Source organism: Sceloporus undulatus, chromosome 3 (assembly GCF_019175285.1).
Source record: "Sceloporus undulatus isolate JIND9_A2432 ecotype Alabama chromosome 3, SceUnd_v1.1, whole genome shotgun sequence".
NCBI classification, from domain to species: domain Eukaryota; kingdom Metazoa; phylum Chordata; class Lepidosauria; order Squamata; family Phrynosomatidae; genus Sceloporus; species Sceloporus undulatus.
In genome coordinates this window covers 124,920,898-124,939,673 of record NC_056524.1, presented here as the reverse complement: position 1 = coordinate 124,939,673, position 18,776 = coordinate 124,920,898, and the positions used below count along the sequence as shown (strand labels likewise).

At 42.5% G+C, this 18,776-nt stretch overlaps 2 protein-coding genes across 4 annotated transcripts in view; one reads left to right on the top strand and one right to left on the bottom strand.

Annotated features, from left to right (window-relative positions):
* Positions 1-1,380, top strand: part of DZIP1 (DAZ interacting zinc finger protein 1) — a 42,226-nt gene extending 40,846 nt beyond the window's left edge. For both annotated transcript variants that reach the window (XM_042459540.1, XM_042459541.1), the window contains one exon: positions 978-1,380. In XM_042459540.1, the coding sequence (XP_042315474.1) occupies positions 978-1,051 (74 nt within the window). In that variant the 3' untranslated portion in view covers positions 1,052-1,380. The remainder of the gene's footprint in view (positions 1-977) is intronic.
* A 1,513-nt stretch (positions 1,381-2,893) lies between these two features.
* The window catches only part of CLDN10 (claudin 10), a 90,021-nt gene continuing 74,138 nt past the window's right edge, over positions 2,894-18,776 (bottom strand). For both annotated transcript variants that reach the window (XM_042461003.1, XM_042461002.1), the window contains exons 2-5: positions 11,178-11,339; positions 10,933-11,014; positions 8,758-8,865; positions 2,894-3,278 (exon numbers count right to left, since the gene is read on the bottom strand). In XM_042461003.1, coding sequence (XP_042316937.1) covers positions 3,152-3,278; positions 8,758-8,865; positions 10,933-11,014; positions 11,178-11,339 — 479 coding nt within the window. In that variant the 3' untranslated portion in view covers positions 2,894-3,151. The remainder of the gene's footprint in view (positions 3,279-8,757; positions 8,866-10,932; positions 11,015-11,177; positions 11,340-18,776) is intronic.

Sequence of the window (18,776 nt, the reverse complement as noted above, 5' to 3'; positions counted from 1 at the left end):
CGTAACCCGGAACAATGATTTCCTATGGGATTTTTTCGTATCCCGAAAATTTCGTAACCTGGGTATTTCGTATCCCGAGGTACCACTGTACTATGCCGCTCTTCCCAGCCATGTAACATTTAGCAGGTGAAGCCTAATGGAGAAGTTGATATCTTTACTTAAGAAACTTTTTCATCTATCCAAGGGAGAGTCCCTCTCCTCTTTCTGAACATGCATATGCATCACAGCTGACCCTCACAAACAGTGGCGGGATACAAACCGCCATATAGTACGTCTTCTATACGTACTAGGGTTAGGAAGGGGCGGTGCTTCTGCACCCCCCTAACCCTAGTACGTATAGAATACGTACAACATGGCGGCGCCCCTTCCACATGGAGGCCACCATGTTTACGTACTGGACGCATAGCGTCCAGACGTGTCGCGGCACCTATGATGTCGCGAATGCGCCAGCGGCGCCTCGCGACATCATAAAGGTGCTGCAAAAAGAAGCTCCGAAATGGAGCTTCTTTTTTGCTCCGCGCGAGAGCCGCGCGGTTTGGCTGCTGCAGCTCCCGCGCGGAGCAAATGGTGCCTGCGGGAGACCGCCGCAAAGCGGCGGTCTGTATCCCGCCAGTGCAATACTAATCCCAGAGGAGAGCAAGGCCCATATGGCAGCAAACTGAACAATAGCATAGCTAGCTAGTCCAGGACCTCTTCAAGCATTTCTAATAGTGTGCTAAGGTACTGAGCATGCCTGAAGCTGCTCTACAATACTTACTGTTTTGTATTTCTTGTGACTTGTAGACCCATTGCTTGTTCCTATGTTGGCCTGCCTTGGTTAAAGGCGATTAGAATTTTTTACGAAAGAATTTTTTAGCCTCGACGTTAGGAAAAACATTCTGAATCTAAGAATGGTAGCATATGGACACAAGTAGCAGACGGGAAAGGACTGGAATGTCTATTGTTTAAAAGTAATTTTCTATTTTCTTTTTAAATAGGCCTTCAAGACGCAGATACAACAAAAAGCAGCTTAGTCACTGTGACAGACTGGAGCGATTCTTCAGATATCTGATTCTTGTCTTTGGAGGTTTTTGAGGAGGTCCTTGAGGAGGGTTTTTTCTACAGAAATCTGATTTCTGTTCATTTTTTTCTTGTGTCTTTAACAAGGAACTTTTGTTTACAAAACTCTGGTGTCTTTGATTTCCCTTTGATTTAATACAGGACTGTTTACATGCTTCTACATCATTCTCCACTTTCAGGGAAGACATTATTAATAAACAGTATTAACTGACTCGGTTATTTTAAATAATTGTAAGAAATCTACCGGTATTTTCTTTTTTCAAAAAGCCTTATATTCAACTTCACAAGGTGAGAACTTATTAAACAAATGATTTTCTTTCAGATGTTACTTTTTTCCTTCACACACACACAGAAAATTGCATAGGTTAGGAAAAACTGCCTCCACTTTTGAGCACACAATTCTGTAGGATACCGATGGCCCTCACTAGCAAAAAGAAAAGTTGGCTTGTTAGGAGGGCATCCTTGCTGGATTCATATTTGGGATATAATGTTAGCGTGGATTTTGTAGACATTATTTTGCAATTTGTAGTGACACTATTTGTGTGCATTATTTCCACTGACCATAAACCAAAGGACAAAACCTAGCCCAACGGAGACTCTTTTGCTCCCCACTGCCACATGGAAAATGAGGAGTCCCTGCTCTCTCCAAGGAGAAATTGGAAATAATAGAAACTCCTTGCCCGGCTGCAACATAGGGAAAGGGTAGGGAGAGCAATCCTGCTGCCCCTGAGCTGGGGCATCTAGAAGCTCCTGAGAGCTCTGGCTACGAGCCGATTACTCCCCTCATGGGGAGGAGGGCAGGGAACTGAAACATAGCTGTATCAGGCAACTCCTCCAGGGTTTTTGGAAGTACCATTGACCATTTCCATCCCCTCCCCATGCAGGGAAGATGATGGAGGGAAGCTTGTTTATTGGCACAAGCTATGGGTGGAAAAGTTCTCTCTAGTACTTCAGCTGGGAATCCAGTGGTGTCAGAGAGAGTGGTAACAGCCCCTAATTACATCCAGTCCGCCGAGGTTTTGTGATGGGTGAATTTAGCCCATTACCATCGTTTGCATCTTGTAACAAGAAGAACAAATTCATTATGTCTGCAGCTTTTGTTGCTAACCAAATGTGGCACCCAGGAGTGTCAGAGTCTTTCTGTGGATTCAGAGCTCAAACGCTTTTAAGGCACTGAATACAAGTTTACTGTTCTCTTCCTCTGCCACCATTTACTGTGGGGAGAGGAATGCGCTGAGAGGGACTGGTGAGCAAATGTCACAGAAGTACCATTTCCCATTTTCTTTTCAATGCCTGGAAGCATTTAAAACTAATTGCATACTATAAGTGAAGGTATGGCTCAGGAATTTCATCCGAAGCAAAATTTGAAATGATTGGGAGCAGGATCATTCTCAGAGGAAGCTAGCTAAATTTCTCCAGGGCAGTCCCATGATAACCAGTTGAATGCCTCATGATCACCACTTCCATACATGCTTCTTTATAAATCCTCAGCAATGGTTTGCAGATTTTAATATTTGCCTCTGAGGATGTTTGAAGATCAGTGTATTAGTTTTGTGTGACAGAATCCTAAAATTACATCCGTGGATGGGTTTCAGGCTGCAGGATGAAAAGCTTTAGGAACCATAATTTGTTGTTCTGGAACATAATTTGTTGTTGTTTCATGGTAAGCTACTGGGATTGTGTTTCAGAATACTTGATTCAGTCTTTTAAAAAATGTATGTTTACAATTGGTTCCAAGATATGAAAGGCAGACCTACAATAATCCTGGTACCCACCAGAAAGCTTTTCATTATTTCAGTCTGCAGAAACTAATCGCCATAACTCATAACCAATATAATGTGAGTTTATTTGTAAATACCTTTTTTACAGCAAGCACAAATAGCAAATGATTTACAGATATAATTTATGTAAAACATCAGTATAAATCTTAAAACAAGGCATGAGGAAAATTTACATCAAGTAAGACAACGGTTCATTTATAAAATATTCTTTTTTGTGGTTCCTGGTGACACCAGTACCTTTCTAAAAATCATTATGTGAAAGAACAAACATGATTTTTAAAACACACACACTGAGTTTTAGAACCATCCGATTACACGTAAGCATTTTTGTCGAAGTGCTTTGGAGGGGCTTTGGATGTTCTAAAATCTGGTGAAGTATTCCAGACCTTTGTTCGAGTAGACACCACAGAATCAGCTCTGTTGTATGCATAGCCCATCCTGAAAAGTGAAAAATTGCAGTTCATTCTCCAAATGCAAGCAGACATTAATAGAAAAAGTTACATTTTTCCTGTAGAACTGACACCTTGCAATTTCATAGCTGAGATGAGATTTTTACTGGACAGTTTATACTTAGAACATACTAGACTGACAACAACCTTGAACCACTACCTGGTGATTTATCTCTGAGTAGCCCTGTATATGATTGTGCTATAAGGCTGTAGTACTAAATCTTATCTAAAATTAAGCACAATTGGATTCAGTGAGACTTATAACTAGACAGGTATAAGAATGCAGATGGTTTAATCCTTTGTCGTTGTGTATCTTCGAGTCCTTACATATGGTGACCCTAAGGTGAACTTATGGGGTTTTCTTGGCAAGTTGCTTCTGAGAGGGTTTGCCATTGCCACCCTCTGAAGCAACCCAAGGTTGCCCAGTGGGTTTACATGGCTGAGTTGAGATTCGAACCCTGGCCTCCAAAGTCATAGTTCCAGTGCTCAAACCACGACACTATGTTAATCCTATACATCTGTTAAATTAAGTGGGACTTCTAAGTAATAACACTTAGTCTGCAATCCTATAAACATTTGCCTGGGAGATGGACAGCAGAGTTCCACAGAACATATCCATGAATAAACCTTAGGATGGTGCTATAAGAGTTCAATTCCAGGAAAGTGGAACTGAGCCTTTCTGAATTGGATAGTTGATCAGTTTTTACTATACCTCAACTTGGTTCCACTAACCTTGTATAAATCTAAGACCAAGAAGGGACAACATCAAGGGCCCACTGTACACAAAAATGAAGAAACAATATGAAAAAAATAAAACCTGGGCAATTATTTACTCTTATGTGGAATTTTATGTGTGGTTCTTCTGCTGAGTTGAAATAGCTATAATCAAATGCCCATGTTTTTAAAGGTAAGGGTGGGCAACTGTGGCCCTCCAGATGTTTTGGACCCGTACGTTGGCTGTGCTGGCTAGAGCTGCTGAGATCTGTAGGCTGAAAACATCTTGAGGGCCATAGCTAGCTGCGTGTTTGGGGCAATAGTTTAGCAGAAAGTATATTCTGCCAGAGCCAGGGTTAAATTTCACCATGACCAGAAGCAGAGAGTGAGGATTAAAACTAGGGACATAAATTGGTGTGTGTGTGTGTGTGTTGGGGGGGGGAGTTCCTTGCACATGACAACAAAAAATTTCTCTGCACTAAGTGAAATTAGGAATTTTAGTTTTTATTTTGTTGCTAGATTCTCTAATGATGATGGCATACAATGGACTTACTGCTACTTTTTTGGTCACTGTGAGGTCCAAAATGCTCTAGATGATGTTTTAGCCACAGGAGTTCCCCTCCCCTTCACAGCCATTCAGTGATCAATGGAGAGAAGTGGGGATTGGAAAAGTACTTGGCCATAGCAGGACGCTTTCCTGATACACCCCATTTCCCACAAGCTATCAAATGGCTGCAGAGCTGGGGCTACAGCAGCTAAGATGTGAATCCTAGGGAGGTGAGGGGGAGGCATATTGTAGTTCTGCCTCAGTGGAACCTTAAGATATGTCTCTTGCTGCAGGAACTTGGCCATGGGACATTTTCCAATAATTTCATCTGAAAAATTCATGGATATTTTTTTTTTGGAGGGGGGACATTTTTGTGCAAAATACATTTTGGGGTTTAATTTTTGGGTGGATTTTTTTTTGGGGGGGAGTACTTTTTACAAAATATAAGTCTTTTTGCACCTGTTCAATGGTGACAAGTGCTCAGATGATAATTTTTTGGGACGGGGCAATGAAATCTTCTCAAGGATGACTATTCTTTATATCCTTAGTCTAAGCACATTTTCAGGCACATAGGAATGCTGCTCCCTAACTAAAACCATAAAATGCTGAAGGAATATGCACATGCATCTACCTGCAAGGCAGACACAACTACTGAGGGGGAAAATCTGAATTCCATTGTGACTAGACACCTGGGAAAAGCATGGGAGAGCATTCCCATGACTGAGTGTCATAGAGTAGGGCATTCAAGTTGCCCTAAGGTTACCAAAACACAAAGCTTAGGTCAAACAGCCAGTCCACCGAAAGCTAGAAAGTCAAGGGTTAATTGCCCAACCAAGGGAGAGAGACCTGTTGTCTAATGATTACTGATTTCTTGTCTTAATGTAGTTAGGTCTATAGAACAGCTATGGTTCTCATATAATTTTACTTTTAATTGCAACTTCAATAAGAAATGGAGCAGGCGATAAATACTACTTGCATGTCATGCCAGAAAAGATCTTGCTTGCTTTATTTTTCAATATCAGAGTAAGATAAGCAGGATTGGGCAGTGAAGAGTCACCATCCTACTTTCAGTGCATGTCAGAGGCTCCCAGAGGTTATATTTCTCACTTAGAAAGACCTTGCACCTTTTTTTATTCAAAAGAATTCAAGTTGTCTTCAACAATCACTTCATGTCACTCCATATACATCCTCTGTCCCCCTACTTAATGTCTTAGATTTTACATACAGTATTTGGGGTAACCAGAACCCAAAGAACTCATGAGCTCAAGGATTCCCCCCTAACTGTAGCTCATAGTTTTCCTCGAATAAAAAGAGAGTAGAATTCCCCCTTATACCCTGAAAAGGTTGAGTGATTCATGGCCTTCCCCCTTTATCCTTTCATACTGCCACCGCATAGGGCATGCAAGGAAAATAATCCCCACACATCTTATTTCTATGCAAAATTGAAATCCCTCCAGGATATCAAGCAGCAGAGAGTCTCTGAGGAGAGTTTCAAGTGGTTAGGATTATAGGACTACAACATGGAGCAAAGAGCTATGGCTTAAGAGACCTGAAGTTAAAAATTTCAGCCAGTCTTCTCTCATCAATTCCGAAACCTGATGGAAATATTCATCTCCTTCCCATGCAGCACGTGAGAGTGGCTTATGATCACGTCAACAGTGTCTCAATTAAGTAGTGATTGTGAATATGAAACAATTTGTTGCTGTTGTTGTGTGCCTTGAGTCATTTTTGACTTTTGGCGACTATAAGGTGAACCTATCATAATGTTTTCTTGCCAGTGAATAAATCTATTCATGATCACTACTGATTTACCCAGCTTGTTGGGGGCAATTAGCTTACAGTTGTAAACCGCTTAGAGAGTGCCTTAGATGGTATGAAGCGGTATATAAATAGAGCTGCTATTGCTATTGCTATTTACAACTGGGACATTTTGCCATTATTGTAACCCACCCCCCCCCCCCCCAGCCATTGCATGGGAGGAAAGGAGATCCATTCTGCTGGTGACTGGAATGAGTGACTGACATTTCCATTCATTTGGAGGAGTTGGGTCAGGAAAAATCACTTAGATTTTACATGTTAGCATCAGCTGCCAAATGTGGCTGAAAGAGAATACTGGTCATCAGTGGCCTTAACCAAGCTCCTTGTTTAAGCCTAAATATGCAAACCTAAGTATTTTTTTTTAACTGAAAAATGGATCTGAGGGGTTGTCTACATGGATTAAAAGTAAAAAAAAAAAATCAGCTTCACCTTGCATTTTCCTGGTGTGCAGTAACCATGTTAGTGCCACACTTACTTGAAATAAACCACACTCAAGTAGTACTGATAGCCGCATGCCCAAATTTGAATTGGTACAAAAGGGATGCATTTTCTTTCTTACCATCATGCCAAAAACCAATAGACTTATTGTTACTTGTCACTCTTGCCAACTTGCATGCTAACCACCCAATCCTCTTCCCCCCTTTGCATCCCAGTGAGCAATAATGGATAAGGGAGGGAAGTTTAAATGTTTCCTCCTTCCCCCCACTATCTGTTGATTTATTTTTTAAAAAGTGTTTTTAATGTCTCCTGTTGCACACACACACACACATACATATACAATGGAAGCTATGCATCTCCTTCACTGTGATTGCCAGCAGTGGAGAACTTCACCCCAGCTGCCGCCCTTTCCTCAACAAAGCACCACTGACAAAGTTGCTCCAAAGTCAAGCAATGGTGAAAAGTTAGTCCAGTCCACTACCAGGGTAAAGCACTCCATTGCCAGCAATCATAGCAAAGGAAATGGGAAACTTTACTTCTCATGGTGTATTGGAGCAAATGGAAGATTGGACTGCTCCTCTCTGTTCCTCTCCCCAACCTGAGTGAGCGAATGATTGAGGGCAGCATACACACATCTGGGTACTCCAACCCATGCAAATATGGATGGATGACTGCATGTAAAAAAAGTTTATAAAATACTAAATTTGCCTCCATTTCAGAAGCCCTGCTACACTTTGATTACTATGCCCTGGACATTAAGAAAATGACAACACATACCAAACTTGCCAGACTAGTCCTGCCCGCCCACCCACCAAATACCACCCCAATCCTGACACATATGTAAAAAAACCCATTTCCCCCTAAAAACAGAGTAAAAAGTGGGTTTTTAACATCCATAGTAATGCATAACAGAAGCAATTTCACTGTAAAACAGGGCATATGTCGTGTGTTCCTACAGAACTGGAAACGGAGTGAGTACTATTTTTTCGCCTGTGTAGACAACCCCCCTACTGTGATCAGTTGGAGATTGTTGTGAGCAACTCTTTATATCTCAGCTTTAATTTCTAATTAGTGTCTTTTCAGGCACATGTAGACAAAAACAAGTTCTCCTTTGGATCCTACATAGGAGCGATTGGTTAATGCAATCTTCCCTAACTTCGTAGGGGAAAGGACAAGTTAATAGGAAAACAAACTCATTAATACCTATCAATACTCAAAAACAGGTAATGTACTATTTTACAAGGCATCTTATTTCAACGGGCAATTTCTTTGCAGTCCATCTCACTACTACACAGAGAGGTCAACTTTACTTTCAACAGCAGCAATGTTGCAGAGAAACGTGTTGCTACAACATCTACCTTGTTCCTTCCCAGGCCCCATTGTTCATCATTCTCCTCTCTTATTTTGTGGTTGTCCCACCTGATACAAGAGGTGGTAATAGTAGAGGAGGAGGAGGAGAGTAAGCAACAGATCGTGGAGAAGAAAAGACAGGAGATATGGGGGCAAAAACTTTTATGCTGCACTTGTCTTGCTGAAAGTAAAGGTAAGTGGTTGTTTGTACTTCATTCTGACAAACCTAATGCCTCAAAAATTCAATGAAATCATCAAATTACTGCTTAAGACCCTAGCCTACATGAAGCAGAAAACATTAAGGCATCAACAGGATGCAGTTGAAGACTTTGCTATCACCTTCAACCATATGGCTTCTAACACTATGCTAAAACCTTGCAGAGACAAGCCATATCAAACAAGGGTTTTTCCTAAAAAGGGAGGGGGTTAAAATCTTTACCACCCCCTTTTTTATTCCTTCAGCCCATCATTCCCAAACACTACCTGTAAAGTTGTTCTTGAAAGATATGCAGACTGGATCTGCATAGCTTATCTCCTTGCACATTTAATAATTAGAAATATGCTAATGTATTAATTTCAATAAAGCTGGTGTGTTCTGTACCTTGGAGTTTTATTGTTTTCAGCAATTGAGAAGCAAAATATACTGCCACCAATTATGCAAAGTGATGCTCCAGCCCATCCAATGAACAAAGCTGCTCCTAATTCATACCTGCAGGAAAGTGATACATTCATGCTTAGTAAAGACTTTAATCTGCAAAGAGGTTTCAATTATTTCATACGGAGTGCGGGTGTGTCGGTGTGTGTGTGTGACAAAGATAAACAAAGCTACTGAGCTTATTAACATATTTTTCACAAAATAATTTTGCAGAAGCTGTGCCCATGAAAGAGAGTACAACAAAGTAATCAAACTTCTACTCTTCTCCTTAATATTGCCCATTTCCCATTCAGTATTGGTTATCTGTTCTACGGCAGTCTTTCTGAGCTCAGGGCTTGGCCATGCTACCTGGGATAACTGGGAGTTGCAGTCTAACACATCTGAAGGACATCTTGCAAAAAGCTGTTATAGGACCCTGGCATCCAACTAACACCGACATAAAAACAAGGGTGCCACTAGGGGATGCGGAAGGCATAGACACCACCGGATGATACTCTATGGAGGGGTGACATCACTGCTTCCCAAATATGTCTTTTGGCAGAAATGGATTGTGGGATTCACACATGTCCCTTTAAAACCCTGGAGCTTAGCAGAAGATAAGGCATAAGTGGAGCATGGCTCGGTGGGTGGTAAAAGGAGAGGCCTCAAGTTTTAATTTCTTAAAACTCTTTTAAAATTTTCTTTAAGAATGTCACATTTTACCAAATTATCACTTTCTCAACAAATTTTTACTTTAAATCACATGGATATGTAAATGTAAATATATTTAGGCTTATGATATTGTAATTTAAGGTACAATTTTAATTTTGCTAACTGTTTATGTCACAACTGTTGCCATTACATTAGGTGATATACAGGAATAAAATGATTTATGAGCAACATGTATACAAAAACATTACTAAGAATTTGGTATGGGGTAACATGAGAGAGGAGTGAGACACCAGGTGATGCCAACATTAGTGACACCACTGCACAGAAGCATGTTCACTGATTTGAACTGGATTTGCTTCCAGTCACAGCTTAACCATGCCAAAATAGGAAGTCCCTACTAAGCTTGACACCAGACAGGTAAATGGCAGATTTGATTTTTGTTCTAATTTTGAAGAACAAGGCAAGGCACTTACAGCTGCATTCCTTTCACAACAAGAACTTGCGTATTACTTTTTTGGACTACAGTTCTCAGAATCAGCAGGCTAGCATGGCAGGTAGCTATGTTGTCTCAGGATTCGGGGAGTTGTAGTCCAAACAGTAACTTCTGCAAGATCTTATAAAAGGTATGTTTACAAGGAAGGCCACAACAAGTGCTCAGTACTAAACTGGAGTTAATCTCTTGCTCTTTGTGTAATTCTGATGTTTGCTGAGCACCTATTAGTGTAATCAATTCATTTCTGTCCTGGTTCTCAGTTTCCATCACTACCCAGGTGACAGGATATACTGAATAGTCTGATCCTGTATACATTTTGATGACTAGTTATGACTGTTTTAGACTTTAATGAAGGCAAGTGGAGAGATAGTAACAAGGTTGGTGTCTAGGCATTTAAAAAACTAATAGTTAGTTTGAATTAATAGCCGAAATTCTTCTAATTTTCCTGTTTGTTAATTTATTTTGCTGCAGATATCATTGTTTGCAGAAGCAAAGGGATTATTTTTCAATACTTCTGCTTAACACTCAACAGGGGATGTGTAAACTGAAGTTTATTTGGCTTAACATACACCCATCCAAAGGTTACTGAATACTGAAGGAAATTACTGCTGTTGTGATTATTTTACTTATTGTGATTAAATAAAGTAGCCACATATTCAGCAGGAAAACTTCAGTTGCTGTAGGATAGGTGTAACATACAAACCTTGACTGCATGTGCCCCCCGTTGCCCTCCTGGCTACTGAAATTTAATGAAAAATCACACTGCCAAATTTGGGTGGCAACACTAGAAAGATCAATTTAAAGCAAGTGATTTGCCCATTTCCAGTGGCATATAGCAGCTTTCCACTGAATTTTGGCTGCAAATTGGGGGGGAAATCTGATTTAAAATGGTGTTTTCCATGGCATGATTTGTAGTATTAGTAATGGTGATGCTCAACACTTCTTTGGAAGGCATATAGTTTTCCGACAGTACTTACTTTTGTGCAACAAACGTAGGATCAAAGAATTCAGATGTGATTCGGTTTGCATACAGGGAGCAACCAGTCAATGCACTCAGCCCTAAAGTTCATCAGAGGGAGAATATTTCAGTAAATGGAACTATCACAGTACTGTACATGTAAACTTGTTCCTACAGACCCATAACGTCAATAGCAGTTCTACCATCAGTTTGATAGAATGGGGAGAAATGTGAACTACTCTGAATGTATAGGTTCATACTTACCGCAAAGTATGAAAATCAGCCCTGCTAAACAAGCAATTTTAGCTTTCGTCTGGTCTGAGCCTCCAACTTTTGTGCACTTCATCCCAACTAGTGCAAACACAGATCCAAAAAATCCAAGGCAGACAGCAGCAATCATAAGTCCTCTGCAGGCTTGGATGTAACCTGAAAATGCAACAGAAAACACAACATTAGTTTGGTTTTTTTGCCCTTCCAAGGGTTTTCACTTCAATATGTTAAAAGTTAAATATTCCCAGGCTCTCCAATGCAAATTCTCACTCACTCCTTGTAAGTTATGTGAATATTTAAGAATATTAATAAGTATGTATACAACATGCACCCCTTTTTTGCAGATTAGCAAATCTAATAATAGGAAGAGAAATCCCCTACTTTTAATGACTTCAAAGTGGACCTCATGGGTACATGGGAATCCCAGGAGGGTCTCTCCAGATATCCTAGATTTGTTCTATCCCTCGTTGACTATTATAAGCAGAATTTGGGAAAGTTTCTTTCTTTGGAGGGCTACAGTTCCCAAAATATCCCAGCCAGCATGATCACTATGACAAAACAAAACAAAACAAAACACCTCTCCAAGCTGTATATTTAATGAAGAATATAGTCTCTCAGATAATATGTTCCTGTTGTTAGCTGTATCCCTTGACAATCTTAACCACAGTTCGACTCTACATCTACATCCTCTTAACAATGGTACATGCCAATACATCTGTCAGCCAATTCTTCCATTATTTGTTATATTTATTTATATCCTGCCCTTCTCCCAAGGCTGGGACACAGGGAGGCGTACAACATAAAAAAACACCACACAGTCAATAACATACAAAGTTAGTATATTAAGACAGAATTAAATTACTACAATAATTAAAACAAATTCAGTACTAAAATCTATTAAGCACCCCAGGCCATTCTTTAAAAGCTTTCTGTTTTGAAAGCCTTTCTGAAGAGGAAGGTGAAGGGAGTTCCAGAGTCTAGGGGAAGCCACCGAAAAGGCCCTCTCTCATGCCCCCACCAACTGTACTTGTGATGGTGGTGGGATGGATAGGGTTGCCATAACTGTCTACCTCCAAACCAGAACAAATGTAGGACAAAATTCCCCCCCCCCCCCCCTGTAGGACATATTTTGGAAATGGAGGATACGAACAACTAAAAAACAAAAAATTAATAAATTCAAAAAGCATTAATATAAATGCATGCTTCTTACGCATGCTCACAATGGAGGACATTTTGACATTCTTCCTGGTCCTGGATAGAAGTTTGGGATGTAGCTTTGTGTGGAGGACTAGGATTCTGGAGACCAGGGTTCCTTTCCCTGCCTATTGGGTGACCTCAAGCTCAAGCAAGTCACACTCTCTCAGCCTCCTCTGCGGAAAGCATGGCAAAACTCCTCTGAACAAACCTTGCCAAGCAAACCCCAGGGTAGGTTTGCTTTAGGGTCTCCATAAGGGGAAAACAACTTGAAGACACACAACAACAAATAATAAATAAATAACTGAGTACTGTACCTTTAAGTGCAGTGGAGGGTCTAGCATTGTGTAGTGGCCTGAGTATTGGACTAGGAAAATGTGAGACCAGGGTTCAAATCCCAGCTCGGCCATGGAAGTGCACTGGGTGATTTTGGGCAGAAAGTCACACTCTCTCAGCCTCTCAGGGGAAGGTAAAGGCAACCCTCCCTGAAGAAACTTGCCAAGGAAACTGCTTAGGGTCACCATAAGTTGGAAAGGAGCTGAAGGCACACACAACAACAACAGCAGCAGCAGAGGAGGAAGAAGGGGAAGAAGGAAAATGAAGGAGAAGGAGAAAGAAGAAAAGGAGGAGAAAGGAAAGGATAGGAAAAAGAAGATAAAAAAAGAGGAGGAGGAAGAGAAGGAAGAAGAAGAGGAGGAAGAGGAAGAAGAGGAGAAGGAAGAAGAAGAGGAGAAGGAAGAGGAAGAGAAGGAAGAGGAAGAGGAAGAAGAGAAGGAAGAGAAAGAAGAAGAAGAGGAGGAGGAGGAGGAGGAGGAGAAGGAGGAGGAAGAAGAAGAGGATGAGGAGGAAGAAGAGGACGAGGAAGAGGAAAAAGAGGAGAAAGAAGAAGAAGAGGAGGAGGAAGAAGAAGAAGAGACGGAAGAAGGAGGAGGAGGTGAAGGAAAGCCCCCCACCCCATCCCTATGGCCTCTCTCCTTGCTCCGTGGCAAAGGCATGGCAGCAGCCACGGAGAGCCCCCACCCCCCGCCACCGGAGAGAGGCCTATGGCCTCTCTCCTTGCTCCGTGGCTCCAGACTTGAGCCCGCAGGAGGGACGAAAGAGGAGAAGCTCCTCCTCTTGAGGCTGGCTGGCCAATGGGGGAGAGTGGAGCTGGAACAGCCCCGCCCCCTGCTAGCAGTCACAGGCTCCTGCAGCAGGGGGCCTGGGCAGGCTGTCAAGCCATTGGCCAAGCTCCTGTTCAGCCCTGCGCACGGCCGCGCAAGAGCGTGCAGGGCAGCCCATAGAAGAGGGCACAAAGTGGAAGCACCGGTGGGGCTGGGCAGCATGCTCCAGAAGGGAGGTAGGTGGGCTGTGCGGCCACGCAGCTGCGCAGAGAAGGAGATGGAGGAGGAGGAGGTGGGTGGCTGCCACCGGAGCGTGCGGAGGGTAAGTGCGCGGAGGCAGAGGAGGAGGTGGCCAAAACCGTGAATTGGCGCTCACCAGGCTGGGACTGGGCCAGGATCACCAAAAACGTGGCTGTCCCGCCTGCAGGTGGGATATGGCATCCCTAGGGATGGAGAGAAGGGCCTCCCCCTGAGGAACTCAGAGCCTGGGCTGGCTCACATAGGGAGATATGGTTTGCCAAATAGCCTGGACCTGTGCCATGACGGCACAAGCAGAAGATAAGGAAGAACTCAAGCTTGCAATATATTTACAATCTCCTAACAGGAACCAGGTTGGATCCAGGAGCTCTTTTTCATGAATGGAAGGGCTCTGCCCATGGAAAATTACCTTTGCCCAGTTTAGGGAATGGTCACCCGCTCACACTATTCACCAGGGCCCCCTAACCCTCCATGTAGCATTTCAGGGGACTGGAGTAGCTGTTGGAAGCAGGGAGTTGGGAAAGCCATTTTGACTAGTTGCACACAACCCAATCTGAATCCTGTCCTGTATCTCTGCAGCACAATTGGCTACTCTACTCATTTTTGCATCCAACTCACACAAAGAAATTACATGCCAAAGGAGCCCTCCAGGAAAAGTGGTCTGAACCAGATCTGGACTACATGGCAATTGCCCTGAACTACCTTGTGTTCTTCCTGAGTGTTCCTGAGCTTTTGTCTCAGACCAAAAAAATATGTAAAGCCTTTACTGGTGTTTTCTCTCTGTCTCTTCTCCTCCCCACTTGAGATCCTGATGAACAAGGCAGGCTTAAAGTTTTAATATAATTAGCTCTCCCTTCTGCCAAGTGGTGGGCAAGAGGAGAGGAAACAATGGCCACTGGAAAGGCCCCCCCAAGATACCTTCTGAGCCACAAGCCAGCAGGGCAGGTGGGATGGGAGGACAGTTGTTGCGTTTCTCCACCTAGTCATAATTTGAGAGAACGTTTATTTCTCCATGCTGCTCAAGCAAAGAAATGTATCAGCAGGTTTAATAAGGGCAGAAAGATCTGACAACTGGGGGAGAGGAGGAGGGGGGAGATGCAGAGCTGGAAAAACTATTTGCATTTTTCTTCCCCATTCTTCAATTATTTAAATAGCCAGTGCCTTTGGAAGTGGGGTAAAGAAACGCTCATCCATCCGCCCTCTACCAAAATGTGCTGCCATGCAAATAATCAGATGTCAACATGTTCAATAATGCACATCTTTCCATATACTATGGCGAAAGATGTTATAGCTCTTAATATTCAGAATGTAAGGACACTTGGTGGCTTCATGGTTAAGACTGCAAGATTGGCAGGTTGGCAATTTGAGGCCCAGGTGCCACATGACAGAGTGAACTCCCATCACTAGTCCCAGCTTCTCCCAATCTAGCAGTTCGAAAGTATACAAATGCAAGTAGACAAACAGGCACCACTTCGGTGAGAAGTTAACAGCATTCTGTGCAGTCATGCTGGCCATATGATCACAGTTGTCTTTAACAATGCTGGCTCTTTGGCTTAATAACAGTCAGATACGGCTTGATCACCTTGTCAAAACGGAAACCTTTACCTTTACCTTTAAGGACTTCTCCATGCCCCAACAAAACGTGTCACATTCTACACACATTCCACCAGGACAATTTTCATCATGTAGACTGACACCTTATCACCCTTCCAGAACTCAGTGGCTTTAAGGTGTTTCCAACTAGAACTGCCACTCATCCTTCACCACTGGCTGTGCTGGAAGGGATTGAAAGGAGGTATGGTCCAAACTATTTGGAGGGTGCTGGGTTGTAAGAAGACTGTTTAAACTTCCGTGCAACTCCAATTACTTTTTGAAATTCAACTTTCACAATCCTTTGCTGGTTAGGAGGATCTGGAAGCTGTAGTCATAAAATTATCTTTTCCCAGACTTTGGGTCTAAGACACTGCTAGTTTCTCTAATTTGTAAATTTGGGACTCTGACTTAGATTCTCACCATAATAACCAACTAACTTTTAAAAACTCATAATTTCCTCTTCCTCTCTCTTTGTTTCTCCCAGTAGGCCTCCTTGGCCATTAAATAAAATCCAAAGGGAATGTTCATCAAGTCCAGGTCTTGACCTTGCAACATGTGCCAGATTTATACATTAGTGGGCAATTCCCTCATTCCTGTCTTTCGTAACACAGCATGCTATTGCTTCATACTAACAAGCATCTTGATAAAAGGTGGTAACTTCAGGAACTTTTGTTTGCTTAGTATCCTACTTTGAAGCTTAGCTAGAAATCTGTACAAACCATTACTCCTAAATAACGCAATAAAAATCAATTTTATGTAAATACCCATAAATAGCAAAAAGTCTCTTGACACACCATCTCTTCTCTGTCTGATTGCCCTGCCTATCTCCAGCTGATGTCATCATCGTTGATACCTGCAGAATGACGCAAAGAAACTTTGTCATAACAAAGGGATCATCCACAATTATTGCATCTGATCATCTGTTTGCACAGAACTTCACCATGAACTTTAATCTTTCTTGCAGAGTCATCCAAATCACTATGCCCACACATGGTGAGATGTTTTTGAAATGAAAAGGGCAATTTTTAGGGGGCTAAATTTTAACATAAATGCTGTGTCATGATTGTGTGGAAAGATTTCAAATGATACCTTGCTCGTACTTTTGTGGAAAGAGGCAGGTGTCCTCAGCTGCTTATATGTTCATGTTTATCGTGGACAGAACAGAGATTTGCTTACTGTATTTTAGTTCAGGAACCCCATGAAATGGGACTGAAGTGTGATTACCTAAAGGTGCACTGAGCAAACAAAATAGCTTCAGCTGACACCCCTTCCTCCTTTGGCTTTTTTGTCTGTCCTGCCCCCCCGCTTCAGGTAGCGAGTCTATGCAGGGGTAGAAGAGCAGGATACACACAGTAGGAGTGAGAAGGGAGAAACAGAAACTGTTGTAATTTAACTTAGGAGACTTGGGGCCCATTCCCACTACCTAAAACGTCGAATCCAAAATCGAGTTAAAAGGTTCTTGTTCCCACTGAAAATTGATTCAGATCCTCATCTGATCGATTCCAGTGGGGAAAAACTGGTTAAACGCAAAAAAGCCAGGGTATTTTGATAGCAGCCTCCTTTTGGTAAGAATCGATTCCAACTTGCGTCCAACATGTGGGAACGTCAGTTTGGAATCAATTCTTCTCCTTTTCCCTGCTCCCTTTCTTCTGTCACCGGCACTTCTCTCTCTTTCTCTCTTTTTTCCCTCCCCTCCCCTCCCTTCCTTCTTTCTTTTCTTTCTTCCTAGGTAGGATGGAGGGTGGGATGGGGAAGGAATGAAGGAAGAAAGGGAGTAAGGAATGAAGAAAGGGGAGGGGAGGGGAGGGGAAGAAGAGAGAAAGGGAGAGAAAGGGTCCGGTGGAGGGCCGCTTGTCTTCCCCAGCTCCAATGGGAACGACAAGTGCACCCTCCCAAAGAATCAATTCGAAAGAGGCCCCATTTTCATAGTGGACCTTTTGGAATCTATTAAAATAGCAGGGCAGACCCGAGTCAGGACGCGGGTTATTTCTTCAGTGGGAATGGGCCAAGGTTAACTATGGCTGCTTCTGCTTCTCCTTTCACAGCCCTATTGTGATAAGACCTTTTCTGGATTTCAGTTTGGACACTCTTGCTGAAATTTGTCAATGATCCCATTATTGCTTTCCAAGACACTTCCCTGCCATCATCTAAGGCAGAAACACATATTTTTAAAGCTGAGCTACTCAGGAAGGATCTTTTAAAAAGACAGCAATAGTAGCAAATCCAGCAAGCTAAGCCTCTCCAAGTTAGGCTTGGTACACACTGCCAGGAAGCAGTGTCCTGGTAGCGATAGTAGGTCCCGAGCCCTACTATGTGTGGGCGGCAGCCTAATGGTGGCATCCCGTCCACACGGGGGCCGCCATCTTTACATAAGGGACACACAGCATCCGCACATCACTGCACATCACTTAGTTACATTGTGGTGTGCCAGTGGTGCACTCACAACATAAGCCAGGTGCTGCAAAAAGAACCCGGAAGAACTGGGTTCTTTTTACTCCGGAGGGATGTTGCATTGTTTGGCGGCTGCTGCGTCCCTCCGGAGTTAAAACAGGCACTTGCAGACTGTCATTTTCATTTTATCCAAGCACTGACTGATTATTCAATGACTGCAGGAACCACTTCAAATTGAAGTGAGTTAGAATTAATGCACATACTCAAGTGATATCTCTATAGGTTTTCCTTAGTGTGGTAAAAGTAATGTCTATGACATATTTGCTGCAAAGCAGTGGAAGGGGAAATGGATAAGAACTCCTTTCTCTAGCAGTGGGAAATCTCTGGCTCTGATGTTGCTAGAGTACACTTCTCATCATTCTTTGCCGTTAGCTATGATGGCTGGAGTTGACTGAAAGAACAGTCAAACAACATCTGGGGTGACAGTTTCTGAACCCAGTTTACGGCTTTACTTTGCCATTTCTGTGGCTGTGTGTTTTCAGATATTTAAACAGACACAAACACACAGAGAGACACAGACAGGGCCTGAAAGAAAGCCTAGTGGCAGCACAATGCAAACTGTGACTCCAGAGAAGTCCTGGCAGGCAGCAAGGTAGGAAATTAGTACACAGCTTCCAGTTTCCCAGAAGATGAGGTCCTATATCTAATTGTTAGTGGCAACTAGAGCAAACCCACTGAATCCATTCCTGAATAAGTCACCACTTCTGTAAATGCCATTGATTCAATGGGTCTTGTCTAGGCCACCAATCAGATTTAGTACAAAGCAGGTAGTGCCTTTTTCAGTTCTGTTCTTCCAGTATATATGCAAGACAGCAAGCATGCAGCACTGCAAGCAGGGGAGCAAGGCAAAGATCAGGCTGGAGAAGCCGGAGTTACTAATCATTTCCATGGTGAGAGGGAATTTAAATCTACAAGTCCCTGTGCTGTATTGTAAACAAGTCTAGGTATTAATAACGGAAAAAATGGTGCGTTCCTTTCCCGATTACTCCTTGCT